The following is a 27,461-nucleotide window of genomic DNA, read 5'->3' on the forward strand; positions in this document are numbered from 1 at the left end:
CCTCCTCCTTCAATTTAATTGGATCCTTCCATATTTTTCATCAAACTTCTTTTCCTTTTTTTAGAGTGTCGTAAATCTCCTGAGTAGCTCGGCCAAATCGGGGAGGCCAAACAAGTTGGGAGTAAAAGATTATAAATTCAATGATAATATAGAGATAATTTAAGTTGATTAATTTTAAAAATGTAATCTTAAACTTTTAAAATTGATTCCAAAACCAAAGGTATCCAAATAATTAAATCTTAAATCTAATATATAAAAATGATATCTTTGTTCAAATACACCTAGAAAAATGAGTATGATCTTTCTAAACCCTTCGCGATAATAGGGCCTATCTTGTGCTTGCACAGGTAAAACTGGTAAAATTTTATGAACGTTGGATCCTTTTAGACACATTTCATTAATTTTAAGAGGAAAATTGTCATAAACAACACTTAAAACTTTCAAACTAGTACGCTTCTTGAAAATTCGTTTAAATAGTTTTTTTGGGTCCATCCTGGATGAGACCACCTTACAAGTTTTATTTTTTTAACTTATCAATTGTTTTGGATCTTGTCTCACTACATCTTGCCAGATTACATACGGTTAATCTTCCCAAATCTTTCCATAATTAAAAAATCACACTACTAAATATTACACAATTTGAAGAATTTTGAAAAGGTAATTGGTAAATTAAATAGATAATTAGAAAATCCATTTTGAAATTCTTGTAAATAAATATTGGAGGTAAGATTTGCAAGAGTTTATATAAGATTTAGGAAATATTGAAAGAGGAAACTCGAGAAGAAATAAGAGTTGGTATAAGATTTAGAGAGATGACATATAGTTTGAAAAATTCACGTGGATCTTGGTGTTAATTTTGGAAAAATAACACCGAAATTCTATATATTTGGACTTTCTTGGTAAAATTTCGGGCATGATTAACATCAAAATTTGATATATTTGAGTTTTTCAGTGCACCGAGATTCTATATATATATCCCAAATCTTACCCAATTTTTGCAAAATTTGATTTTTCACAAAATTTAAAAATGTTAAATCAATTTGGAAAATTTATTTTGATAATTGAGAAACCAATTTGGAATTGTGAAAATTCATATAATTATGAAAACATAAATCATGCTAAATATTTTAAAAATCAGGTAATAATTTGATATAATATTTAGTAAAGATAACCAAATTTGGAGAAAAATCGTAAAGATAAAATTTGTCATAAGATTTGAGAAGACTATGTAAAAATTTAGCAAATCTCGGTGTGCATAAAAAAAATCGTTAGAAAAAATTGATTATTTTACTAAATTTTGGTGGGTCAATCTCACCAAACCTATTCTTATGAATGTTAAAAAACGTGCTATTTCTGATAATTTTTCATTAAAAAAAAGTAGACATATTTCAAAATGATACTTCGGTACTTCATTTTTAAGCATATGTCACAATCATATTTTTTGAAGCCCATTTCTGTCAATAGTTGACAGTCCACACCCTACTCCAGCTGGGGCTCTCCTTTCCCATTCTCATCAATCCATCGGTTCTGTTTCCTTTTCCCGCCATTTCAAGCCTTTGCTCTCTCTTTCACACACACTTCTTCTTTCTCTTTGTCCAAAGGCCGAAGAAGATGCTGTGGGTCGACAAGTATCGCCCTAAAACCCTAGACCAGATCACAGTTCACCAAGACGTAGCACAGAATCTTAAGAAATTGGTAACCGAATTTCGCTATTTCTTTTTCCTTGCATTCATGAATTCACACTTCAATTCGGCGATTTTGATGTGGGTTTTCCGTAAATATTCTCCTAGGTTACCGAACAGGACTGCCCTCATTTGCTTTTCTATGGCCCCTCCGGTTCCGGAAAGAAAACCCTAGTCATGGCCCTCATCCGGCAGATGTTCGGAGCCAGTGCGGAGAAAGTATAGGCTCTTACTTTTTGTTTTTGTGCTTTTATTCTGGGGAATTGTGTGATTAGTTTGTTTTCTCTGACTGTTTCTTGTATTTGATCATCTCTTGCCTTTTGGCTGCAGGTGAAGGTGGAGAACAAAACGTGGAAAGTTGATGTAAGTTTCGGTTGTTTAAGTCCATTTGGTAACCATTTGATTTTTGAAAATTAAGCATGTTTTTGCTCGATTTCTTACAATGATAAAAAGAAAAAAAAGAATAATAATAAGTTTTAAAAAAATGGCTTGGGTTTTGAAAGTTTTGGTCGAGAGTAGATAGTTGAGCAAAAAATTTATAGGTGAAAGGGGGTGTGTGTGTGTATAGGCGTTCTTTTACAAAATGAAAACGAAAAACCAAATGGTAGTGATGTCTCTTTCCAGATGCCTTGGAAAGCAATTGAATTCAGATTGTGGGGATAGAGATTTTTAGTTATCAGTTTTTCTGATTACTACTTCTAAATATTGTAGGAATAGCATAAATTTTAATTAGTTGAAGCTGTTTTTTGGCTGTTTATCTCTATATTCTCATCATCTCTTTCTCTCTCTATTTCTACGCCCTTCCTTTTTTGTTTTTCTTCTCAGGCTGGAACTAGAACTATCGATATAGAGTTGACCATCTTATCAAGTACAAACCACGTGGAGCTCACTCCTAGCGATGCAGGTTTCCAAGATCGATATATTTGTTACCTCTATTTTTTCAATTTCTAATTTTCGTTGTATGTTGTTTCAAATCTTTAAAATTGGATTCAAATTTAAGGAACATATACAAAATATTGGAGAAAATTCTAATATACCTTCTTATTTTTGTCCATTAAATTTTACTTGTTTGCATCGTCACTGCAAAATAACAAATGGATGAAGTTGATTGAAGTCATGCTTAACATTTGGCACAAATGTAAGTGAATTTTATCTTAAAATTAAATTAGCTTTTAGTTTGTTTTGGTTTTTGTTGATTTAGGAATTTTGCAATAAAATTGGTCAATGAGGTTTGGCTCAGAGATAAGGGAAATTGAATTTGACGGTGAAGTAGAACTCAACCTGACCCAACTCGAAAATATAAGGGTTGGGTTGATCTTTCCAACAGGGTTGATTGAGCTGTGTATTCGATAAATCCGAAATTTTGGATTGGTCCAAAAAAACGTCCCAACCCGGTCCAACCCAACCTGTATATACCTCTAATAACGACTACTAGTCCATCTGGTGCTACGTAAAATTTGTGAAAATTATACAAAAGCTATTGTAGGTTCTTGGTTTAGATATGATTTTGGTTCCTTCAACTTAATTGACCTATTGAAAAATAACATTTCTAATTCTTTCTTTTTCATTTTAGATATTATTCGTGTCAACATGTTCAAGTCTTACCGCAGCCACGTTGGAGCATGTTTGGCATAACTTTTAGATCAATAATTTTTTATTTTTTATTTTTTCATTTTTTTAAATGAAGTATTTTCAATTTTGTAGTTTTTTTTTTTTTAAGTTGCATGACAATAAAAATATTATATTTATGGTTAACATATTATTTTGATCTTTATACTTTGAGATTGGTTCAATACTAATCATTGTCTTAGATAGAAGATTTGTCGTGCAATACGTATATCTCGACATTTTATAATCACATTTTTAGAGAAGTTTTTCTTAAGAGAAAGTCTTGTCTTATATTACATTGAAGCTTAAAATAGGATCAATTTTTTAAAGATAATTTTTTTTTTCACTAATTAGTATGTTGTGAATGAATCATTTCAACGAAAATCAAATTGAAAAACAAAGAAAAATTTTCATAGATAGAAAAAATGTCAATTTATTTACAGAAATAACAAAAATAATAATAATAGACAGTGATGAGTAGTAAACTTCTATCAGTTTCTATTACTGATAGTCAGTCTCTATTAAAGTAAGTTGTCTTGTGAGATTAATCTGAGATGTAAGTAAGCTGGTTTGGACAATCATAAATAGAAAAAATAGAAAAAAAAGAGGACAAAAATTAGAATAATTATCAAACAGAAATGTGTTTACGTAATATGTTTGTAATTAATTATTTTAATTATATAATAATATGTGTAGCTTCAATGGTGAAATATCACATCAAACTTAATTGTCGAATTATGTAAACGACTTGGCCAGTAAAAATTTTAAATATGATTTGCCTTTGATCAGTGTACTAATCCACATGTAAAAATTTTTATTAAATTTTAATAATATTTTCATGATTTTAAATCGTTACAAATGGTAATGTATAAATATTAAATTGATAAGCATTAAAGTTTAAAGACTTACCTTTTCAAAAAAAAAGTTTAGAGATTAAAACGTTATAGATTTAAGAGGTATTTGTAAATATAGATTATTATAAATTTAATCTTTTTTCAAAACTTATTTTCATAAATATCGAAACTTTTTTATATTTTCGTATATAAGATTTAATGGATCTTTTGGACTAAAATATCCTCAAGTGTGTGATGGACGGCTGGAGAGAGAATGTAACATTGAAAATTCTTTTTCATATTTATGAAGCATCCTTAATGTTGGAGAGAAAAAAAATGTATTTATTTGTTGAGATTTTATTCTTTTGTTAATTGAAGAGAAAAAATATGTTTATTTATTGAGATTTTATTCCTTTGGTTAATTGGAGAGAGATGCATTTAATGAAATTTTATTTTCTATTTACGTTGGTTTCACGTATCACTTATTGGTTTTTAGACGCATTCATGGTTATTTTAAATATATTTTATAATATTTTGTTAGGTATTTGAAAACATTTTAACAAATACATGAAATATACTAAAGTTTATAAATTAGAGATCGACTCAAGCTTAACCAATATATGAAATATACCATAGTATATAAATCTCATATTGGCTCATTATTTGACATAAATCAACGTATATATTATAAATTTCATTTACATCATATAAATCACGGGTAACTTTTGAGTTTCATTTTTTAAAAAAAATAAATGTAATTAATTATAGGTTAGGATAAAAAGGTAACTGGACCATAATTTTTGTATGATAAAAAAGCCATTTGGACAATTTTGAAAATAATAATAAGGTCAGACAAAAATAAAATATAGGATCGCCTTGTGTGTTGTTATTCCTTGCAAATATAACAATCAAACTAAAAAATACTATCAGATATAACACAATGCAAAAAAAATTACAGATATAGCAAAATTTAGTTCTTCTAACTCTCAAAGTATATCAATGATAGAGTCTATCACTAATAAGAAGTCCATCACATATAGACTTTGTTATATTTGCAATTCTTTAAAAATGTTGTTATACATCTAATTATTACCCTAAGAGCAAGGATGAAAATATCTATGGATATATCCTTAAATTGAAAGTTTCGATATTGATATTAAATATCTATGAATATCTTCGACATCTTTTTATAAATGCTTATAAAGCATAAAAAAAAATCATATATTTAGTTAAATATGAATATGACTACTAGTAACAATATCCAAAACTTAATTTTGGAGTAAAAAAGATTAAATTATTATTTTTGTTATAAATTTTGGATTTTTTTTTAAAATAATGTTTTTTAATAAATAATGACAAAAATAAGGTTCAGGGAAATATTTTAAAAAATAGGTGTTTTGGAAAAGTATTGACAGATTTAGAGTAGTGAAATCGTGTACCCGGTACACGATTTCCATGTGGCAGACCACGTGGTAGAATCTCTCCAACAATCTCGCTCTCTCTCACTTTCTCGCTCAAACTCTCGCTCTGTCCCACTTTCTCGCTCAAAATCTCGCTCTCTCCAACAAACTTCACGTGCTAATTCTATTTGTCAAATGTTAGTCTAGTTTGGCTCTTATTCTTATGTTTCTTAGTGACAGCTTGGTTCTCTATGTATATTTTAACGTTGGACATTGTGAGTATGAATCACACAAGAGTCCTGTTTAGTATATCAAGTATAATGCAAAAATAGACAGTTTACTTGCCACATATTCCAAGATCAAGAGACTAAACCATCTAAAGATGACACAAATCTTCATGGAGACACATCTCTTAGCAGCACAGATACTCCTCTCTAAAATAGGGATAAAAGAGGATAATTCCTCACCTTTCTAATCATAAAAATTCATCCTGGATAAACATAAACAGTCAAAATGAAGATAAAAGTTCTCATTCCTTACGAGTAAACTCATCCTTATATTGACTACCAACCTTTCAAATTAGCAACCCTAAAAGGAGATTTATGGTTGAAAGATAACTCCAAAAAATTACGTCTGATGTCTCAGCAGCTTGTTGAATTACGTCTCTACATCTTATTGATGTTTTCAATTAAACAACGAAGTGTCTCAACCACTTTCAATGCCGAAGAAGTTCTACAACAAATCCAATCACTTCATGATGTTTTCAATTTTTATGAACAAATGCAAATGGTTAACTCTCAAGAAACCTGACATTGCACGTAAATATATAGAGATGAAAAAAACAGAAGTTGTAATGCATTACTATTAATAATGTACAACAGTACAGGTAAAGAAATTGCAAATAGGAACAAATGAAAGGGCAAAAGGTTTTTTCTCTCTTTTATACCCCTCTATTTCCATGATCAAAGACAAAGAATTAGAACAAAACTTCCCTTTTTTCTTACTTTTTTGGAGAATAGGAAAAAATAATAATGAACTACCTCAGAGAAAAGAAGGAAGAAAGCCGAAGTTGAGAAACTGCTTTATAAATTTATAATCACCAAAAAAATAAATGAACCTCAGTGGTAATTGAGCTGACCTTCCTCTCTACAGGTCGAAAGTTTGATTACCACCCTACAATTATAATAAAAATTTATAATCACCAAAAGGATTAAACCATATGTAAATGATAGTTGCTCATAGGATATAGTGCAGTCAATGACAAGGTTATACACATTCTCGTGCATAACAGACAAATCTCTGTGCAGAGTATTAATTAAAGAAAAATAATCAAATTAATATTCTTTGAATTCATACAAGATTTTGATCCTGAGATCAAAACAAGAGAACAGATCTCACCAGCAGATTGAGATCTGTCTCTTAGATGGTGAAAACAAAACATAGATCATACTCTACAACATTGTAGAGAGGCTATGCATATTAATTTATTTAGTGTCTTCGATGTGTCCCTATATCCCTGATTCTCTGAAGATTGAATGTTTGAACCAGTTTTTGCTGATAGCTGAAAAGAAAAGCTAAACTCTTGGAAGAGTGTCATTGAAAAATTTCTGTAGCATCTTTAGTCAGAAAGAAATCAAAGAATCTAGGGAAACAGAGTTCTTTCTGTTAGTTTTGTTATTCTGTACTTTTTACTATTTTTGTTGGTTTACAGGAATTTTTCTTTCAAGAATCGTATCATCTTTTTACTCAAAATGTAGTTGCCCATGCCTTGGTGGGGATTGCCTCTACCCTGGCCTCTATTCAAGGTTGTTCTCTTTTGTTTGTTTTTGAATATATGGTTTCGTTTCTTATTAAATAAATACTTAATTAATTACTTAAAATCACTTTACTCATGGAAAAGTCCTTCATAGACGTTTTAGTTGGCCCTCACTCAGAGCATTTTCTAAAAACTTTGGGGTGAGCGAAACGGTTGTCATTTCAAGTACTCTTTTGATCGCTTTATGGAAATTCAAACACCCTTTTGCCCATTATAGCTTATCATATTTAATCTCCAATTGGAGGTTACTATTGTAATCACCAATAAGTGCTTCACTTCATCATTAATGAAATTGCTTCTTTTACCAGAGAGAGAGAGTCCTTCATAGAGAATCAAGTGTAGAGTAAGAATTGGGGGCTTTAGGACTCTACATACACAGGATAAAACATATTTGGTAAATAACGAGAAATACCAACCAAAAAGCAACTGTAACAAAAGGGGAACGTAATGACTTGGGAGTAATTATATTACATCAACATACAAAATCCAGGAACATCTCTAGTTTGAAAGAGAAGGCAAACTGGGTGCCAAACTATCTTGGTAACCCATTATGCAAGCATTTTTTCAAATTGAACAACGAAAAGGGCTAACTAGAAAAGCTTTCTAACCGTGCTTTATGCCATTGAAACTCAACGAGATTCCCAATCCTTTAACTTCTTGCTTCCTTTAGGTTTCGCTATTGGTGCATTCATTCCAGCCATTTTTGCATTGTATTTTGCCCGAAGAGGATCATTATAGGTCCAACTGCATGACAGAAACAATTGACATCACTCACACTGCAGAATAACTTCCGCATGAGAATAGAAAAAAGGGGAAAAACAATAACAAACAAAGAACCTTTGGAAACAGGGCATTGCTCCAACCATATCTTCATATTCCCATGTAGATATTTAAACAAACTAAAAGCCTCAACATCACTATTACGCCAGCACGTCTATAAACCTCGTGCTCATACGACAATTCTTTCTGTTCATTCTCTACTTAACACGCTCTCAATATAAGTAGACAAGACATTAGAAGCTTTTTTTTAAAATGGATCATATTGTACTTAATCTGGGTATAAACTCGATTATGAAATAAAAATGACATTGAAATAATTTACAATAGGAAACTGAGAAGCAGAAAGCAAACTAGGTTAAATAGACTTACGTGTTGTTCCAGTCGGTCATATCTTCTTTGACAAGATGTGTCCATTTAGTTCTCCCACTACGACCAAAGTGCTTGACTTGCATAACCTTCGGCAATATTGTCTTGTCCATCTTATCTTCTCCAGTTGGGGAAGAGAAATCACGATGGAAAATAGAATCAGATCCAGCGGTTTTCCAGCATTATCATCAGCATCTTCCTGGAAGAACGCACCCTTGTGGTAATATTTTTGCATAAACTTCCACTCCTGCTTAGGTGGTGGAGCAGGTTTCGGATTCTTCCTCTCCCACTCTCTCCTCTCTTCCTCAGTCATATTCCTCACCTTCTCAATCTCCTCCCTCTCCTTCAACATTGCATCTCGGAGTTCTCTATCCCTCTTGATCCTAGCAATCTCTCTAACATTCCAAGCCTCATATTCTTCTGCTTCATTAATTTCATCATCAGTATCCACATCTGCAATATTTGCCTCCATTTCCAGATTCTTCTGGATCTCTTCATCCTTTCTAATCTCCTCAACCACAATGTGCTCTGTCTCTGCCTTCCTTTCCTCCAATCTCCTTTTTCTCAATTCCTCAAGAGACCTTTCCTCCTCTTCAATACGTTCCTGTTCAGCAATAGTTTCTCTCTCTGATTTAGGAACAAATATTGGCTTCACCATTGCTATCCCAGTAGGTTCATCTTCTGAGTCAGTTTCATACTCAGACTCCTCTTCTTCCTCTTCCTCTGGTTCCTCCTCCTCTTCTTCTTCAGGGAATGCAGCTTCTTCTAGTTCCCTTTGTCGCAACTTTTCCTTGATTCTTCTTCTTCTTTCCTCCAAAGCCTCCTCGTCCTCTTCCTCTGCATCTAATCCCTCCTGCCTTCGAGTTTCCTCTTCAATGGTCGAAACAATCTCCGCTTGGCGAATACGTCGATGATCAGCTCTAATCTCCTCCTGATTATCTATCCTACTCTCGGCTAGACGGCGCAACCTAGGGTCATCCTTCCTAGATAGATCTGAATCTTCCTGACTTGGAAATGCTTTCTCAAGTGCTGCTGCCCTGGCCATCCTAATATCGCCATCTTCATCAGCATCATCCGCCCACTCGGGAGCCCTTTCCAGGCCAGTACCTCTTAACTTTTGTTTGTCCAATTTTACCTCTAAGTTTATCCCTAACAGCAATTACAGTATCACTAACCCCCGCCGTGACCGACATTGTTAATCAGCTAAAGTTCCAGAAACAAAATATACACCAAAAAGAAGAACTTTCTCCTCTTCAACTTAAAATTCCCAATTGGATGAAGCTAAACCTGAAACCCAACAATGAAATAAGTTCAGAGTTAAACATACAGTCTCCGAGCGTCACAAACTAAAACAGTCACTTTATGAATCAATAAATCCCAGCGTTTACAAGCACCTCCAACCAAAAATAAAATACAAAAAATACACATTCAAAATAGTTAATAACCACACAATAGATTCAACACAAAATAACCAAAACCCTATACAATCACAACGACATCTCAACCTCCTTTACTCATACACGAAAACTCGAAACAGGAACAGGGATAAAAAAAACCCATTGCATTTCTCAATTAAACGCACGTCGAAAATCAAAAAAGGGGGAAGGATAAAAACTTTGGTGGAATGTCAGCCGGGAATAGTCCAAATATAGAATTACCTTCAAATTTTTCGTCTGAACTTAGCTATAATGTATAATGGAGTATTAGACTTAAAAATATCAAACCCTAGATGGAACTGAAAAAATATGATCCGAGCAACGAAGAATACGGTGGGAGGGAGAAATGGCGGAGCGAAGGTAGAGCAAGCAGTCCGGATCCTCTGAAATCGATAATCTGTGAAATTTTTGAAGAATCGGTGAAGTGGGAGATGAGAGGAAAGCCTTCTTGAAATTCTTGTAAACGTTATTTGGGCTTAAAACATTGTCAAAATCATTCTCGTCGGTATTGACGACCATATCGATATCAAAATTTCAATGGATGACATTGACAAAATATAGTACGATGCATAGGTGGATCGAGATCGAAGAAATGGGATTTGTCCCTTGCTCAATTGGAGTTTTCCTTTAATAACATGAAGAATAGATCAACAGGAAGATGCCCCTTCAAAGTAGTATACACTCAACCTCCTAGACTCACATTAGACCTTGCCAACTTACCCTCTTCTGTGGATGTTAGTCTTGTATCGCTGGGAGTGAGCTCCACGTGGTTTGTACTTGATAAGGTGGTCAACTCTATATCGATAGTTCTAGTTCCAGCCTGAGAAGAAAAACAAAAAATGAAGGGCGTAGAAATAGAGAGAGAAAGAGATGATGAGAATATAGAGATAAACAGCCAAAAAACAGCTTCAACTAATTAAAATTTATGCTATTCCTACAATATTCAGAAGTAGTAATCAGAAAAACTGATAACTAAAAATCTCTATCCCCACAATCTGAATTCAATTGCTTTCCAAGGCATCTGGAAAGAGACATCACTACCATTTGGTTTTTTGTTTTCATTTTGTAAAAGAACGCCTATACACACACACACCCCTTTCACCTATAAATTTTTTGCTCAACTATCTACTCTCTACCAAAACTTTCAAAACCCAAGCCATTTTTTTAAAACTTATCATTATTCTTTTTTTTCTTTTTACCATTGTAAGAAATCGAGCAAAAACATGCTTAATTTTCAAAAATCAAATGGTTACCAAATGGGCTTAAACAACCGAAACTTACATCAACTTTCCACGTTTTGTTCTCCACCTTCACCTGCAGCCAAAAGGCAAGAGATGATCAAATACAAGAAACAGTCAGAGAAAACAAACTAATCACACAATTCCCCAGAATAAAAGCACAAAAACAAAAAGTAAGAGCCTATACTTTCTCCGCACTGGCTCCGAACATCTGCCGGATGAGGGCCATGACTAGGGTTTTCTTTCCGGAACCGGAGGGGCCATAGAAGAGCAAATGAGGGCAGTCCTGTTCGGTAACCTAGGAGAATATTTACGGAAAACCCACATCAAAATCGCCGAATTGAAGTGTGAATTAATGAATGCAAGGAAAAAGAAATAGCGAAATTCGGTTACCAATTTCTTAAGATTCTGTGCTACGTCTTGGTGAACTGTGATCTGGTCTAGGGTTTTAGGGCGATACTTGTCGACCCACAACATCTTCTTCGGCCTTTGGACAAAGAGAAAGAAGAAGTGTGTGTGAAAGAAAGAGCAAAGGCTTGAAATGGCGGGAAAAGGAAACAGAACCGATGGAGTGATGAGAATGGGAAAGGAGAGCCCCAGCTGGAGTAGGGTGTGGACTATCAACTATTGACAGAAATGGGCTTCATAAAATATGATTGTGACATATGCTTAAAAATGAAGTACCGAAGTACCATTTTGAAATATGTCTACTTTTTTTTAATGAAAAATTATCCACGTTTTTTAACATTCATAAGAATAGGTTTGGTGAGATTGACCCACCAAAATTTAGTAAAATAATCAATTTTTTCTAACGATTTTTTTTATGCACACCGAGATTTGCTAAATGTTTACATAGTCTTCTCAAATCTTATGACAAATTTTATCTTTACGATTTTCTCCAAATTTGGTTATCTTTACTAAATATTATATCAAATTATTACCTGATTTTTAAAATATTTAGCATGATTTATGTTTTCATAATTATATGAATTTTCACAATTCCAAATTGGTTTCTCAATTATCAAAATAAATTTTCCAAATTGATTTAACATTTTTAAATTTTGTGAAAAATCAAATTTTGCAAAAATTGGGTAAGATTTGGGATATATATATAGAATCTCGGTGCACTAAAAAACTCAAATATATCAAATTTTGATGTTAATCATGCCCGAAATTTTACCAAGAAAGTCCAAATATATAGAATTTCGGTGTTATTTTGCCAAAATTAACACCAAGATCCACGTGAATTTTTCAAACTATATGTCATCTCTCTAAATCTTATATCAACTCTTATTTCTTCTCGAGTTTCCTCTTTCAATATTTCCTAAATCTTATATAAACTCTTGCAAATCTTACCTCCAATATTTATTTACAAGAATTTCAAAATGGATTTTTTAATTATCTATTTAATTTACCAATTACCTTTTCAAAATTCTTCAAATTGTGTAATATTTAGTAGTGTGATTTTTTAATTATGGAAAGATTTGGGAAGATTAACCGTATGTAATCTGGCAAGATGTAGTGAGACAAGATCCAAAACAATTGATAAGTTAAAAAAATAAAACTTGTAAGGTGGTCTCATCCAAGATGGACCCAAAAAAACTATTTAAACGAATTTTCAAGAAGCGTACTAGTTTGAAAGTTTTAAGTGTTGTTTATGACAATTTTCCTCTTAAAATTAATGAAATGTGTCTAAAAGGATCCAACGTTCATAAAATTTTACCAGTTTTACCCGTGCAAGCACAAGATAGGCCCTATTATCGCGAAGGGTTTAGAAAGATCATACTCATTTTTCTAGGTGTATTTGAACAAAGATATCATTTTTATATATTAGATTTAAGATTTAATTATTTGGATACCTTTGGTTTTGGAATCAATTTTAAAAGTTTAAGATTACATTTTTAAAATTAATCAACTTAAATTATCTCTATATTATCATTGATTTTATAATCTTTTACTCCCAACTTGTTTGGCCTCCCCGATTTGGCCGAGCTACTCAGGAGATTTACGACACTCTAAAAAAAGGAAAAGAAGTTTGATGAAAAATATGGAAGGATCCAATTAAATTGAAGGAGGAGGAGAATGGATTGAAATTAAAAAAAAAAAAAAATCGTAAAAGAAAAAAGGGTGGAGGCGGCCTGTATTTGATGGGATGAAAAAAAACTAATGTGTGGCGAGCTGCGTGTGAATGAAAGGTCAAGCAAGTATATGGGGTTGATGACCTAAATTATAAACACTTTATTTATTTAATAAAATCAACTTAAACATGTATACGGAGAAATTTATAGTGTCACTATAATAGACGAGACTTGATTGACTTGGTCATTTGAATCTTTAAGTGAGAAAGTGGGAGAGAGCGAGAGTAAAGAGAGCGAGATTTTAAGAGAGCAAGATTTTAATTGAGAAAGTGGGAGAAAGCGAGATTGTAGAGAGCAAAATTTTGAGCGAGAAACTGGGAGAGAGCGAGATTAGAGGGAGGGAGATTGTATTAAAAGCAACAAAGAAAAATCTTTTGGTATTGCAAATAAAACCGAAACTACTAATTTAAATATACCTAAGTATCAACTACCTTTCAACAAAATTTGTTCAAGAATTACCATAAGATGCAAGCACAACTTTCATAAAAGAGTAATGCATAGAAAAAGGGCAAGTCCAATACTAGTCTCGATCATTTGATTCAAGCATTTCCCGCAACTCTACAGCTGTTTACTAACTAAATCAGATGGATTTTGAGGGTCTGCTGAAACAATAGCACTTTTCATAGACCTGCTTACACAAACAATAGTATTTTTCTTACAATTTTTGTTGTGTTTTCCCTGAATATGGGGTGAGAAAAATGAAGATTGTGATGGAGATAACCATCACCTTAAGATTACGATAAACATGGTCATCCCTAACGCGTTACGTCATAAAATGCAGTAGTCATTCTAACGGCAACATTTTAGAATTCATACGTTTTTTAGAGTGGGTCATTAATTATAAAGGTGCTTGTGAAAAGATCATCTGTACAAAGATCTCTAAAACCATACAGATTGAATTCTAACTTTCTTCGCACCATAAGGACCAAAAATTTGTAAATATTAGAAAGAAACAGCCAATTAGCTAACATGGGCCGTGGCCTTTCCATTTTATCTGTCATGTTAGATTCAGTTCAAATCCCTCAAAGTGCTTCAAGTTCCCTAATAGAAAAAGGCGAAAGGAGGATGAACAAGAGTACCATACAAAACTGCCTGAAGAAGATATGATAAATACACCAGATTGACTTGATTCAACGTCGCACCAAATCTATTAACTTACAATTGGTTTTCTTGAATGAACCGAGACAGCCTAACTTCAAGGTCTACTTTTCTTCTCTTTAGCCGAATGTTGAAATGAGGAAAGTCTTGTATATGCTCATGAACTTTGCCACAAAAGCTGTATTATCAGACCAAAAGAATAGTTCAAAAATTTGTGTGAGAGAGAATTTTGGCCTCTTTCCAGATGAGTATATGAACTTGAGAACAGGAAATCTTCTTACAAATGTTAGAACAAGAGTCAAATCATGATATAAAAGCATGTACTATCAGTCTCAAAACTCATTGCTCTAAAGTTGCATGAAACATTTTTATTTTCGGCTGAACATGGATAGCCAAACATTTTCAAATTATTGAATTGTTTGATAGTATCCATTACTTGACGGATTAAAAGTTCTTACAATGAAATAAAGATCGTGGCTAACTAATAGAACTGGAGGAAAAAGGAAAAACATAGATGTTATATTTTCGTGTCAAAACTGGTGTATTAATAAACATTTGAAAGCAAGTTAAAATAAGAGTTAGTTTAAAAATAGTTAGTCGTTATTTAGCACGTATAAAACATTTTCCCTATAAATAAAGCACCCCTCGCTCATTTGAGGAGAGATTCAATTTGATTTTAAAAAAACTAGAGTTTGGTTTACACCAATAGTGGTATCAGAGCAACACATCCTCGGGGGAATGGCAGGAAGAAAAAACGTCCATCCAAGAGGAGGAGTTGATGCTCCAGCGTTAGACCAAGAGGTGGAAAGACACTTTCGCCCTCTCTTCAAGAACCACCACGAGACGCTTGCTGTCCGTGGAAGCCACGTTGGAGGGAATTCAAGGCTCGTTAAATAATCTGGAAGAAATAGTAGCGAGGCTCGTGAAAAGGATGGATGCAATGGTGGCTCCGGCCCAAGTTGATGAAGAAGCACCGACATTCAATCAAAATTGGGGAAGGAGAAGCTGAAGAGCTAGAGGGCCAAGAAATTTTCAGTTCCAGCAAGAAAATCATCAAGAAAACAGTCCAAGAATTCATAGGCTTCTCCAAGAAAATCCAAAAAGACGTCCAAATATGCAAGAAAGGCATCAAGAATTCCAAAATTGGAATTCTTCGAGTGAAGATGATCTACTTTGATGCAAGAAGAGGCCGAGAAGGGAGATATGAAGCTAAAGGGGATCCTTATGACTTCAAAATGAAGATAGACTTACCGTTTTACAATGGTAAGCATGACATTGAGACATTTCTTGATTGGTCGAGAAAACGGAAAACTTCTTTGATTACGTGAATACGCCAGATCACAAGAGTCGAAAAGGTATGATTAGTAGCTTTCAAGTTGAAAGGAGGTGCATCCGCATGGTGGGATCAATTGGAGGTGAATCGCCAAAGACAAGGCAAGTGGCCTATTCGAACATGGGAGAAAATGAAGAAGTTGATGAAAGGGAGATTTCTCCCTCCAAATTACGAGCATACATTGTATAACCAGTATTAAAATTGTAAACAAGGCTCTTGGTCAGTAGCTGATTTCGTGGAGGAGTTCCATCGTTTGGGGGCAAGAACCAACTTGGCTGAAAATGAACAACACATGATTGCACGCTTCATTGGTGGGCTGAGAATGGACATCAAAGAGAAGGTAAAACTCCAACAATTCAATTTGTTGGCCGATGTGATTGCTTTTGCTGAAACAGTGGAAGAACTCAATGAAATTCGCTTCAAGAAAGCTTAAAAAAAGACCCCATGGAAGCCTTCACAAGTAGGAGAATGAATTCCTCATTCAGAGTTGCTAACCAACCATCATCCACATCCTCGACCAAAGAAAAGGAGAAAGAAAGTCTTGGGGAGGCCGTGGAAAAGAACTCTAAAGCTGCCAACAAGAGGAAATCCCAAAATCCTTACAATTGGCCTACATTCGGCAAATGCTTTCGATGCAACCAAGCTGGTCATTTGTCCAATGAATTCCCTCAAAGAAAGAGGGTAGCCTATTTGGAAGAGGACGAAGAAGCTCTGACTGAGCACAGTGAAGAAGTTGAAGAAGAAACTGAGCTTATTGAACCGGATGATGGAGATAGAGTATCTTGTGTTCTCCAAAGGATGTTAATCGCTCCCAAAGGAGATTCAAACCCCCAATGACATTGCCTCTTTAAGATACGATGCACGATTAATGACAAGGTGTGCAATATCATCATTGATAGTGGAAGCAGTGATAACTTTGTCGTGGCAGCCTTGAATCTCAAGGTGGAAGCTCATCCAAATTCTTATAATTATAAAAGATAGGTTGAGTGAAAAAAAACGGAGAGGCACAAGTGAATGAAATATGTACCATCTCCCTTTCAATTAGCAGTAGTTATAAAAACCAAATAATGTATGATGTGCTTGAAATGGTTGTTTGTCATATACTCTTGGGAAGACCATGACACAAGTGAATGAAATATGTACCATCCCCAGTTATAAAACCAAAATAATGTGTGATATGCATGCTCGGTGGATTTCATTTATACAAAGATTTGAATTCGTGATCAAACATCAATCTAGAAAGGAGAATAAGGTTGTTGATGCTCTTAGTCGAAAGAGTCTGATTCTAACTACACTAGCTACAGAAGTGATTGCATTTTCTCACCTAACAAAATTGTATGAAGATGATCGAGATTTTGACCATATTTGGTACAAGGGTACTCACTTCCTAAATGCTGAAGCCTTCCACATTGTGGACGACTTCTTATTCAAAGGAGAACAACTGTGTATCCCTTACACATCTCTTTGAGAAGCCCTCCTGAAAGATACACATTCCGAAGGCCTAGCAGAGCATTTTGGCCCAGACAAAACATTTGAATTAGTAGCTAAACGGTTCTATTGGCCACAGTTTCGAAATGATGTCAATAATTTCACTAAAAGGTGTGTTTGTTTGCCAGAAAGCCAAAGGAACCTCTACAAATGCCAAACTATATACTCCATTACCAATCCCTACAACCATTTGGGAAGACCTATCGGTTGATTTTGTTCTCGGTCTACCCAAAACACAAAAAGGGTATGATGCAATCATGGTGGTAGTGGATCGTTTCAGCAAAATGGCCTATTTTCTAGCATGCAAGAAAATGAGTGATGCAGTCTATATTGCTAACATCTTCTTTAGAGAGGTAGTTTGTCTTCATAGAGTACCTAAATCAATCGTCTCAGATAGGGACGTGAAATTCCTTAGTCATTTTTGGCGTACTTTGTGAAAGAAGTTTGACACTAGCTTGAAATTTAGCACCACTTCACATCCACAAACTGACGGCCAAACAGAAGTCACCAATAGAACCTTGGGAAATCTTGTACGATGCATAAGTGGATCGAGATCAAAGAAATGGGATTTGTCCCTTGCTCAAGCGGAGTTTTCCTTTTATAACATGAAGAATAGATCAACGGGAAGATGCCCCTTCAAAGTAGTATACACTCAACCTCCTAGACTCACATTTGACCTTGCCAACTTACCCTCTTGTGTGGATGTTAGTCTTGAACCTGAAAGTATGATTGAAAGAATAGAAGAATTGCACCGAGAAGTACAAAACCATTTAGAAAGGACCACAAAATCTTCAAGGAAACTAAAGACAAATCAAGAAGAGAAGTCAATTTCAAAGAGGGAGACCTTCTAATGATCCACTTGGAAAACGGAAGCCTTTTAAAATCCTACAAAGATATGGTTCTAATGCTTATCGCATTGAGCTACCACTTGACCTTCACATCAATTAAGTTTTCAATGTAGTGATTTGAAACCCTATTTTTCTCTGATGAATTCCAGCAAGCGTCCTGATAGCCTCGAGGTCGAGTTTGAATTTTAGGGAGGAGGAATTTGGTGTATTGAGAAACATTTGTAAGCAAGTTAGAAGAAGAGTTAGTTGAAAAATAGTTAGTTACATGTTAGTTAGCTGTTATTCAACACATGTGAAACATTTTTCCTATAAATAAAGCACCTCTCACTCATTTGAGGAGAGATTCAATTTGATTAAAAAAAAAAAAAAACTAGAGTTTGGTTTACACCAAGGACAGTTACTCTGAGCTATGTGTATATAATACATTTACCTTCAATGTGAAAGATGGCTTTCTGTCCAAGGCGCATCCTGTGTTCCTGGAAAAAGATTTAACCAAAGATGAGAAATGAAACTGAACAAAAGGTGAAACTTTCTGCAGCCATGTTTCATCTGTGATATCATACTGGTGATTCAATGCATGTAGATATATGACGCACTACAGTATTCACAAAACGATACAAACTTGAATAGGTAATTTGGCCAGACGTCATTAGTAACAAATTGTCTATGGTATAGGAAATTAGAAATGAAGTAAAGTACACAACCAATTTCACTTTTCGGTATTTATTCAATAAATATTAGACAAATTAGAAAATTGAGACATGCGGCGGTTCTGAAAAGCAAATAATTTTTGGCAGCCTCTATTTATTCGGATTCGTCTGGTTCTAAGGCATTGGGGTTCTCCAATTAATCTAGTCCATTTGCTCCTCTCTTCAGTTCTGGTTTTGTGGATGGTTAGTTATTAGTTTTGTTGAAGTAGAAGCTGGCTTTCTCTCCTAACAGTTATCCTCGTCATTTGGCTACTTGTTCTCAGAGTTTCAGTTTCAGTGATATTTGGAGTTTTCGCTTAAAAAGCCAATTTGTTCCATTATGGGTTTTATTTGATTGTATTTGCTTTATTTTTCTAGGCAAGTCCAGCGTAGGGATATATTTGGTTGTATTTGCATTATCTTGCTTCTTATGTCTCATTGTATTTTGAGCATTAACCTGTTTTCATTTCATCAATGAAAAATTTTGTTTCCGTTCAAAAAAAAGTAAAAGAACTATATGCTTGTATATAGTGTAGACATCTAAAATAATGTTGAGATTGAAACATCCCTACAGTTAAAAAAAACATGGTTGAAATTATATAAACTAATAGAACAAGAGGAAGAAAGAATTGAGACGTATTTGGTTAAAATTCTTCACTTCGTTGCTTTTCTCTATATTATATCCATCATAGATCTATAAGTTTGTTTTATTCGATTCTCAGAACCTCTCTGTCCATCAATATTCACTAAGTTGGTGCTTAAAGTACTTTGGAGGAAACACTTGATCGGTGTTTCTTTCAAAAGTAAAGAAAAATATTGCTCAAATATATATCCATATACACTCAGTCTATCTAGTCTAGGATGTAATCCACTAGTTAGTTATGATGGAAAAGTTCGAGAAATTGCAAAACAAGGAAAACTTGGAGAACTGGATATTAGAAAGAGAGGACAAATTATTTTAATGATATTAATATTCCAGTTCCCAGCAAAAGTTCTGATATTGAACAATAAAAAAGGAATGTAAACAAATTGACAGGTCAAAATTTCAGCTTACATAATATGCAGCCCAATGACAGATCTCATGCTTTAGTTCAGCATCCAATTTCTTGAGTAGCTCATAAAGCAGCCTCTGAGTAAGTAGATAATATGAATCTCACATTAAAACAGAAAAAATCAATAGAAAATGAGGAAGAATGCTTACCTTCAATATGATCTCCGGTGGGATACAATTAACCAGTAGCTCGTATAACTTCCCGCGAACCTGGAACAATCTATACCGCAAAAAAGAAGCCCAATTATTTCATATTTCGTACAACTCTCCAACTGATTAATAACAAAAGAATAAGTCAATTAAAAAAGTCATTAGTCCTCTCCATATATGTTTTCTATGAGACAATTGCAATTTCTCCCAATTTCTACAGTTCTTTCTCTGCTTGACAAAAAGAAAACAAAAGTCAAGTACATGTGTTTTTTCTACTTCCATTGAGAAAAACTGAAAGAACACAAGAGACACCAAGAAAAGAGAATAATCCCCAAAATGAGCCACTCTAAAGAAAATGGCTCCAATCAAGCAAGATAACGCCTAATGGATAATTACAAAAGTCCTTACGCACAAAAGCCCAAAGGGGGGTTTGGAACACCAAACTTCCTCCCCATGCTCTACTCCAAAATATACATATCATTTCTCTCCGCCCAAAGACCTCATAACAAAGCACAGATGCCAATTATCCACAAAAACCAGCTTTTTCACGAATGGAGAGATGAAGCACGGGCTCCTTGTGATCAATGCCAAACTCTAGGCCTAACCATCCATCCAAATGACTGAAATAAACAAGTCTAGACTACCGAAGCATAATCACAAGACCACCGAAGATGATCAAGATCCTCATTGCTTCCCTACAAAGGTCAAGGACATGTTGAACAAGGAGTAGGAATCTTCATTTATTAGATTCGTGACCAGAAAAGGTGAAGTATCGACAGGTACTTCTAAGTTCGAATGATGACCAGGAAACTCTACCACCTTCATCCAACCAGACAAAGATCATCATAATCAAAGATACCATCCACAGAAGTTTAAGGATTGTTTATCTTCATGTAATTATTTGTTCATGAAGAATAATTGGGCAGCATATTTTAAGAATCAAAAGCAGATCGAATGACAAATGGTGTGCTAGAGAAGTACCCAACTGAGGGATATGAAGAGAAGCCACACATATATGATATTGAGATGTATGTTATAGTACAGAATACAACAAAAGAAAAGGAGGTACATGAGAGACGTACCTCTTGGGACTCTGCTCCTTCAATATGTCAGATGCTATCTCAGTGATGTACTCCTCCCAATCCATTGGTGGTATTGCCTGGTTACTGACAAAAGGATACCTAACCCAAAAAATAAAATAAATAGACAGCTCAGTCCCAATCCTTCAAGATTGTTTTTCAAGGTAATTTTTTATGATAAGAAGTGACAGAGAAGCTTGGATATGTCAGAAGACTAGTGGAGACTAACTGTTGAACACGACAAGTCTCAAATGATAGTATAGCTCTCCTCAAACTCCGGTTTGATTTTTCTGCAATACGGGAAGCAAATCCAGATGGAAGTTGCAGTCCTTCTTTCTTCCCAATGAACTCCAGTACCTTGACAATCTGGTGAAAGGACGTAACTTTTTTAACAGATTTTAGGTCCAAATTACTATAACAACAGGTTTAAACTATTTCTTATAAAAAAAAAAATAACAGGTTTAAACTATTAACAAATACTTTTTAAGTCTAAGATTTCAGGTAAAAGTAAGTAAGACCATGCCCTGGAACAGGAAATAGGTTTTTCACAGTCCATAACTTGCAAATCAAAAGTCTTAATCCACTAATATATTTTTTTCCTTCTAGTCTAATATCGTTGAGTACACAAATAGGTAGAAAATATTAAATGACAACTAAAGATGGAAAATACTGAGTATAGGCATCACTAGAAAAGGCTTTAAATGGTTTAAGCAGAAGACAAAAAATGAAAATGGCATTGAACTATTGTTTCTTATCCCAAAAGAAAAAACGCCAGTGAACTGTTTGATTTTCTGATAGCAGCATTCGTACCCAGACAAGGTAAGTATTTGAAAAGGCATTCTTTCACCTACTTACATCTAAATATTAAGTTAGACACCCAGAAAATTGTTGCCCATAGACTGCCAGAATAACATATTCAAGAATAATTAGATCAATCTCGACCATGACAAAGAGGGTTTTTTTTAGTAAAAGAAATATTTCATTGATAAATGAAAAATGGAGAAAACCCCAAGCATCAAAAGGTGAAACATTTTATTGATAACTATTAAGCTTTATCTCATCATTTGGATTCTGTCAGATTGTGTTCCTACTCTAATTCTTGGTTATGACCTTTGGATTCTTCTATGGTTTTTACAGTTAAATCTCTTATGGCTGATTTGGTGGATGTAACATTTCATTGATAACAATTAAGCTTTATCTCATCATTTGGATTCTGTGTGTTCCTACTCTGATTCTTGGTTATGACCTTTGGATTCTTCTATGGTTTTTACAGTTAAATCTCTTATGGCTGATTTGGTGGATGTTAGGGAGTCCTGCTTGTCTGATCTCTATTCGTAATTTGGAAAGATTATTTTCCTATGAAGATTAAGATCTTTCTTTGGGAGCTTAGCTGCAGTGCCATCAATACTACTGATCATTTGTAGCGTCATTTTCCTCATATATGTATTTCTCCCTCTTGGTGCCATATGTGTCGCCAACATGCTGAATCCTTAGCTCAATTGTTTTTCAGTGCCCTTTTGCTGCAAATTTTTGGGATATTGTTTTGCCTTCTTTTGGATGGTCTTTTACTTGTCCTAATTCCATATCTGATGCTTTGGCTTCTTTATTGGTGGGTCATCATTTTGGTGGTACGAAGAAGATGGTTTTGGCTGGCTCTTGTGCGTGCTTTTTTCTGGAAGCTGTGGGGCAAAAAGAACAATTGTCTTTTTAATGACTCTTCTTCATCTTTCAACCGTTTTATGGAATTGGTCTTGTTACAGCTTTTACTTAGTGTAAAACAAAGCATCCTTTCAAACATTTCAGCTTATCTTTTTTAGTCAGTAATTGGAGCGATAAAAAGGGTTTTCATGCTTCTATTATTAATATGATATCAGTTTTCAATGGTTGTCTAACTCCAAGTTCTTAGTCGAAGAACAAGTTGAATACAGGTAAAATTTATCACATTGGTTAGCGACATGACATTTTATAATTACATACTTCCAGTCCATCATGTTTACTCAAATTCACACTGAGAACAAAAAGGAAATAAGACAATACAAAAAAAAAAAAAAAAAAAAAAAGAACTCCTGACCTGCTCCTCTGTTGGTCCATTTATCCGCACATTTAGGCAGCGAGAACGGATTGCTTCAGTAACTCTTGATGAACTATTGCAGCAAAGAATTAACCTACAGTATGAGCTATATTTCTCCATTGTTCTCCTAAGAGAGTGCTGGGCTTCCCTTGATAGTTTGTCAACGTCATTTAGAACCAAAACTGATATATAAAAAGCACAAAAAATCTCAATATCTTTATAGAGATATGAAGTCTTGAGCATTCAAGCATACTGATAAAAGAAGCTGCCAAACAAGCAATAAAACTACTTAGAACTTGTTTGGCGGTGGCTCATTAACAGTTTTAAGCATTAACCACAAGGAATCAATAAGCTCTCAAGCATGAACAACTTATCAATGTGGTTGGAGGGGACGGGGAAGAATCACACCTTTATGCCCCTTTTTCCCTTTGGAGTCAATTGGTCTGTTTTTTGCCATTTCTTTGATAATCTCTTGAACAATATATCTATCTTGGAAACCTGCATCGCTGGGAGTGAGCTCCACGTGGTTTGTACTTGATAAGGTGGTCAACTCTATATCGATAGTTCTAGTTCCAGCCTGAGAAGAAAAACAAAAAAGGAAGGGCGTACAAATAGAGAGAGAAAGAGATGATGAGAATATAGAGATAAACAGCCAAAAAACAGCTTCAACTAATTAAAATTTATGCTATTCCTACAATATTCAGAAGTAGTAATCAGAAAAACTGATAACTAAAAATCTCTATCCCCACAATCTGAATTCAATTGCTTTCCAAGGCATCTGGAAAGAGACATCACTACCATTTGGTTTTTCGTTTTCATTTTGTAAAAGAACGCCTATACACACACACACCCCTTTCACCTATAAATTTTTTGCTCAACTATCTACTCTCTACCAAAACTTTCAAAACCCAAGCCATTTTTTTAAAACTTATCATTATTCTTTTTTTTCTTTTTATCATTGTAAGAAATCGAGCAAAAACATGCTTAATTTTCAAAAATCAAATGGTTACCAAATGGACTTAAACAACCGAAACTTACATCAACTTTCCACGTTTTGTTCTCCACCTTCACCTGCAGCCAACAGGCAAGAGATGATCAAATACAAGAAACAGTCAGAGAAAACAAACTAATCACACAATTCCCCAGAATAAAAGCACAAAAACAAAAAGTAAAAGCCTATACTTTCTCCGCACTGGCTCCGAACATCTGCCGGATGAGGGCCATGACTAGGGTTTTCTTTCCGGAACCGGAGGGGCCATAGAAGAGCAAATGAGGGCAGTCCTGTTCGGTAACCTAGGAGAATATTTACGGAAAACCCACATCAAAATCGCCGAATTGAAGTGTGAATTCATGAATGCAAGGAAAAAGAAATAGCGAAATTCGGTTACCAATTTCTTAAGATTCTGTGCTACGTCTTGGTGAACTGTGATCTGGTCTAGGGTTTTAGGGCGATACTTGTCGACCCACAGCATCTTCTTCGGCCTTTGGACAAAGAGAAAGAAGAAGGGTGTGTGAAAGAGAGAGCAAAGGCTTGAAATGGCGGGAAAAGGAAACAGAACCGATGGATTGATGAGAATGGGAAAAGAGAGCCCCAGCTGGAGTAGGGTGTGGACTGTCAACTATTGACAGAAATGGGCTTCATAAAATATGATTGTGAAATATGCCTAAAAATGAAGTACCGAAGTACCATTTTCAAATATGTATACTTTTTTTAAATGAATTTTATCAAATTATTACCTGATTTTAAAAATATTTAGCATGATTTCTGTTTTCACAATTATATGAATTTTCACAATTCCAAATTAGTTTTTCAATTATCAAAATAAATTTTCCAAATTGATTTAACATTTTTAAATTTTGTGAAAAAAAAATTTGCGAAAATTGGGTAAGATTTGGGATATATATATAGAATCTCGGTGCACTGAGAAAACTCAAATATATCAAATTTTGATGTTAATTATGCCCGAAATTTTACCAAGAAAGTCCAAATATATAGAATTTCGGTGTTATTTTGCCATAATTAACACCAAGATCCACGTGAATTTTTCAAATTATATGTCATCTCTCTAAATCTTATACCAACTCTTATTTCTTCTCGAGTTTCCTCTTGCAATATTTCCTAAAAAGGGTGGAGGCGGCCTGTATTTGATGGGATGAAAAAAAAACAACTAGTTTGTGGCGGGCTGCGTGTGAATGGAAGGTCAAGCAAGTATATGGGGGGTTGATGACCTAAATTATAAACACTTTATTTATTTAATAAAATCTAACTTAAACATGTATATGGAGAAATTTATAGTGTCACTATATAATAGAAGAGACTTGATCGACTTGGTCATTTGAATCTTTAAGCGAGAAAGTGGGAGAGAGCGAGAGTAGAGAGAGCGAGATTTTGATCGAGAAAGTGGGAGAGAGCGAGAATAGAGAGAGCGAGATTTTGAGCGAGAAACTGGGAGAGAGCGAGATTAGAGAGAGCGAGATTTTGAGGGTCTGCTGAAACAATAGCACTTTTCATGGACCTGCTTACAGAAACATCTCCTACAGCCCTAGTAACTTTAGAATTCTGGTCTTCCGCAGTGCCTTTTTTGCGTTTACCAGCTTTTGAAGTTGTCTGTTTCTCTTCAATGATCCACACACACACATACATGGATGAGTTAATAAATGAATGAGGTTAGAATGGACAAACGGATATAGGAAATGTGCCGCAACTAAATCCAAATAAGTAAGACGAGCTACATAAAGGGTTAAAAGTTAAAAGATGTCTAACTATATTCAGATTCAAAGAATGGGATGTTATGAGAATATGGATAAAAAGGCTACCTCTCCTTTCATAATCTTCTGTTTGCAGTGCTTGCAATTAGCACTTGAAGTTTGTTGGAGAGAGCGTGATTTGAGCGAGAAAGTGAGAGCGAGCGAGAGTGGAGAGAGCGAGAGTGTCAGCGAGAAAGTGAAAGAGAGCGAGAATTTGAGCGAGAAACTGAGAGGGAGCGAGATTGTATTAAAAGAAACAAAGAAAAACCTTTTCGTATAGCAAATAAAACCGAAACTACTAATTTAAATATACCTAAGTTTATCAACTACCTTTCAACAAAATTTGTTCAAGAATTACCATAAGATGCAAGCACAACTTTCATAAAAGAGTAATGCATAGAAAAAGGGCAAGTCCAATACTAGTCTCGATCATTTGATTCAAGCATTTCCCGCAACTCTACAGCTGTTTACTAACTAAGTCAGATGAATTTTGAGGGTCTGCTGAAACAATAGCACTTTTCATAGACTTGCTTACACAAACAATAGTATTTTTCTTACAATTTTTGTTGTGTTTTCCCTGAATATGGGGTGAGAAAAATGAAGATTGTGATGGAGATAACCATCACCTTAGGATTACGATAAACATGGTCATCCCTAACGCGTTACGTCATAAAATGCAGTAGTCACTCTAACGGCAGCATTTTAGAATTCATATGTTTTTTAGGGTGGGTCATTAATTATAAAGGTGCTTGTGAAAAGATCATCTGTACAAAGATCTCTAAAACCATACAGATTGAATTCTAACTTTCTTCGCACCATAAGGACCAAAAATTTGTAAATATTAGAAAGAAACAGCCAATTAGCTAACATGGGCCGTGGCCTTTCCATTTTATCTGTCATGTTAGATTCAGTTCAAATCCCTCAAAGTGCAGCTTCAAGTTCCCTAATAGAAAAAGGCTAAAGGAGGATGAACAAGAGTACCATACAAAACTGCCTGAAGAAGATATGATAAATACACCAGATTGACTTGATTCAACGTCGCACCAAATCTATTAACTTACAATTGGTTTTCTTGAATGAACTGAGACAGCCTAACTTCAAGGTCTACTTTTCTTCTCTTTAGCCGAATGTTGAAATGAGGAAAGTCTTGTATATGCTCATGAACTTTGCCACAAAAGCTGTATTATCAGACCAAAAGAATAGTTCAAAAATTTGTGTGAGAGAGAATTTTGGCCTCTTTCCAGATGAGTCTATGAACTTGAGAACAGGAAATCTTCTTACAAATGTTAGAACAAGAGTCAAATCATGATATAAAAGCATGTACTATCAGTCTCAAAACTCATTGCTCTAAAGTTGCATGAAACAATTTTATTTTCGGCTGAACATGGATAGCCAAACATTTTCAAATTATTGAATTGTTTGATAGTATCCATTACTTGACGGATTAAAAGTTCTTACAATGAAATAAAGATCGTGGCTAACTAATAGAACTGGAGGAAAAAAGAAAAACATAGATGTTATATTTTCGTGTCAAAACTGGTGTATTAATAAACATTTGAAAGCAAGTTAAAATAAGAGTTAGTTTAAAAATAGTTAGTCGTTATTTAGC

General features: G+C 34.4%; 3 protein-coding genes and 1 pseudogene across 7 annotated transcripts; 1 reads left to right on the plus strand and 3 right to left on the minus strand.

Annotated features, from left to right (window-relative positions):
- The first annotated feature begins 1,494 nt into the window (after window positions 1-1,494).
- Window positions 1,495-2,633, plus strand: LOC150035560 (replication factor C subunit 3-like). Its single transcript, XM_090314352.1, has 4 exons — window positions 1,495-1,695; window positions 1,791-1,901; window positions 2,013-2,045; window positions 2,508-2,633. The coding sequence occupies exons 1-4, from the start codon at window positions 1,612-1,614 to the stop codon at window positions 2,631-2,633; spliced, it is 354 nt and encodes a 117-aa protein (XP_090170478.1). The 5' UTR covers window positions 1,495-1,611.
- Window positions 2,634-7,778: 5,145 nt separating this feature from the next.
- On the minus strand, window positions 7,779-9,678 carry LOC150035561 (uncharacterized; annotated as a pseudogene). Its single transcript, XR_016530084.1, has 2 exons — window positions 8,489-9,678; window positions 7,779-8,083 (listed from the first exon to the last, which is right to left on the minus strand). The product of XR_016530084.1 is annotated as an uncharacterized LOC150035561 (transcript).
- Window positions 9,428-11,918, minus strand: LOC150035562 (replication factor C subunit 3-like). The gene is made up of 5 exons (XM_090314584.1): window positions 11,553-11,918; window positions 11,347-11,457; window positions 11,203-11,235; window positions 10,642-10,741; window positions 9,428-9,772 (listed from the first exon to the last, which is right to left on the minus strand). The coding sequence occupies exons 1-5, from the start codon at window positions 11,634-11,636 to the stop codon at window positions 9,744-9,746; spliced, it is 357 nt and encodes a 118-aa protein (XP_090170710.1). The 5' UTR covers window positions 11,637-11,918; the 3' UTR covers window positions 9,428-9,743.
- Window positions 11,919-13,642: 1,724 nt separating this feature from the next.
- On the minus strand, window positions 13,643-24,779 carry LOC120069941 (replication factor C subunit 3). 4 transcript variants are annotated; one of them, XR_016530086.1, is made up of 12 exons: window positions 24,493-24,779; window positions 24,287-24,397; window positions 24,143-24,175; window positions 23,513-23,681; window positions 23,105-23,286; window positions 21,263-21,399; window positions 21,037-21,135; window positions 19,955-20,024; window positions 19,808-19,882; window positions 18,495-18,540; window positions 14,457-14,573; window positions 13,643-13,925 (listed from the first exon to the last, which is right to left on the minus strand). XR_016530086.1 is itself a non-coding variant. In XM_090314586.1 (11 exons), exons 1-11 carry the CDS (start codon window positions 24,574-24,576, stop codon window positions 13,918-13,920), a joined length of 1,014 nt encoding a protein of 337 aa, XP_090170712.1. In that variant the 5' UTR covers window positions 24,577-24,779; the 3' UTR covers window positions 13,643-13,917. The 4 variants fall into 4 exon arrangements, 2 of the variants coding, with proteins under 2 accessions (XP_090170712.1, XP_090170711.1); XR_016530085.1 differs by lacking the exon at window positions 13,643-13,925 and adding an exon at window positions 14,258-14,338; XM_090314586.1 differs by lacking the exon at window positions 14,457-14,573.
- Window positions 24,780-27,461: the final 2,682 nt, after the last annotated feature.

This window comes from Benincasa hispida, chromosome 6 (assembly GCF_027475165.1).
Source record: "Benincasa hispida cultivar pf3 chromosome 6, pf3_genome.v1.1, whole genome shotgun sequence".
Lineage (NCBI taxonomy): Eukaryota > Viridiplantae > Streptophyta > Magnoliopsida > Cucurbitales > Cucurbitaceae > Benincasa > Benincasa hispida.

Excerpts from the sequence above, each read along its gene's own strand:
- LOC120069941 (XM_090314585.1), bottom strand. The coding sequence starts at position 24,576 with ATGCTGTGGGTCGACAAGTATCGCCCTAAAACCCTAGACCAGATCACA. Across the intron at positions 21,400-23,104 it reads ATGGACCAACAGAGGAGCAG|ATTGTCAAGGTACTGGAGTT; the intron begins GTCAGGAGTTCT and ends TCCTTTCACCAG. Across the intron at positions 19,883-19,954 it reads CACCGGAGATCATATTGAAG|AGGCTGCTTTATGAGCTACT; the intron begins GTAAGCATTCTT and ends CTACTTACTCAG.
- LOC150035560 (XM_090314352.1), top strand. The coding sequence starts at position 1,612 with ATGCTGTGGGTCGACAAGTATCGCCCTAAAACCCTAGACCAGATCACA. Across the intron at positions 1,696-1,790 it reads CACAGAATCTTAAGAAATTG|GTTACCGAACAGGACTGCCC; the intron begins GTAACCGAATTT and ends ATATTCTCCTAG. Across the intron at positions 1,902-2,012 it reads TCGGAGCCAGTGCGGAGAAA|GTGAAGGTGGAGAACAAAAC; the intron begins GTATAGGCTCTT and ends TTTTGGCTGCAG.
- LOC150035562 (XM_090314584.1), bottom strand. The coding sequence starts at position 11,636 with ATGTTGTGGGTCGACAAGTATCGCCCTAAAACCCTAGACCAGATCACA. Across the intron at positions 11,458-11,552 it reads CACAGAATCTTAAGAAATTG|GTTACCGAACAGGACTGCCC; the intron begins GTAACCGAATTT and ends ATATTCTCCTAG. Across the intron at positions 9,773-10,641 it reads ACTAACATCCACAGAAGAGG|GTTTAGCTTCATCCAATTGG; the intron begins GTAAGTTGGCAA and ends GTTGGGTTTCAG.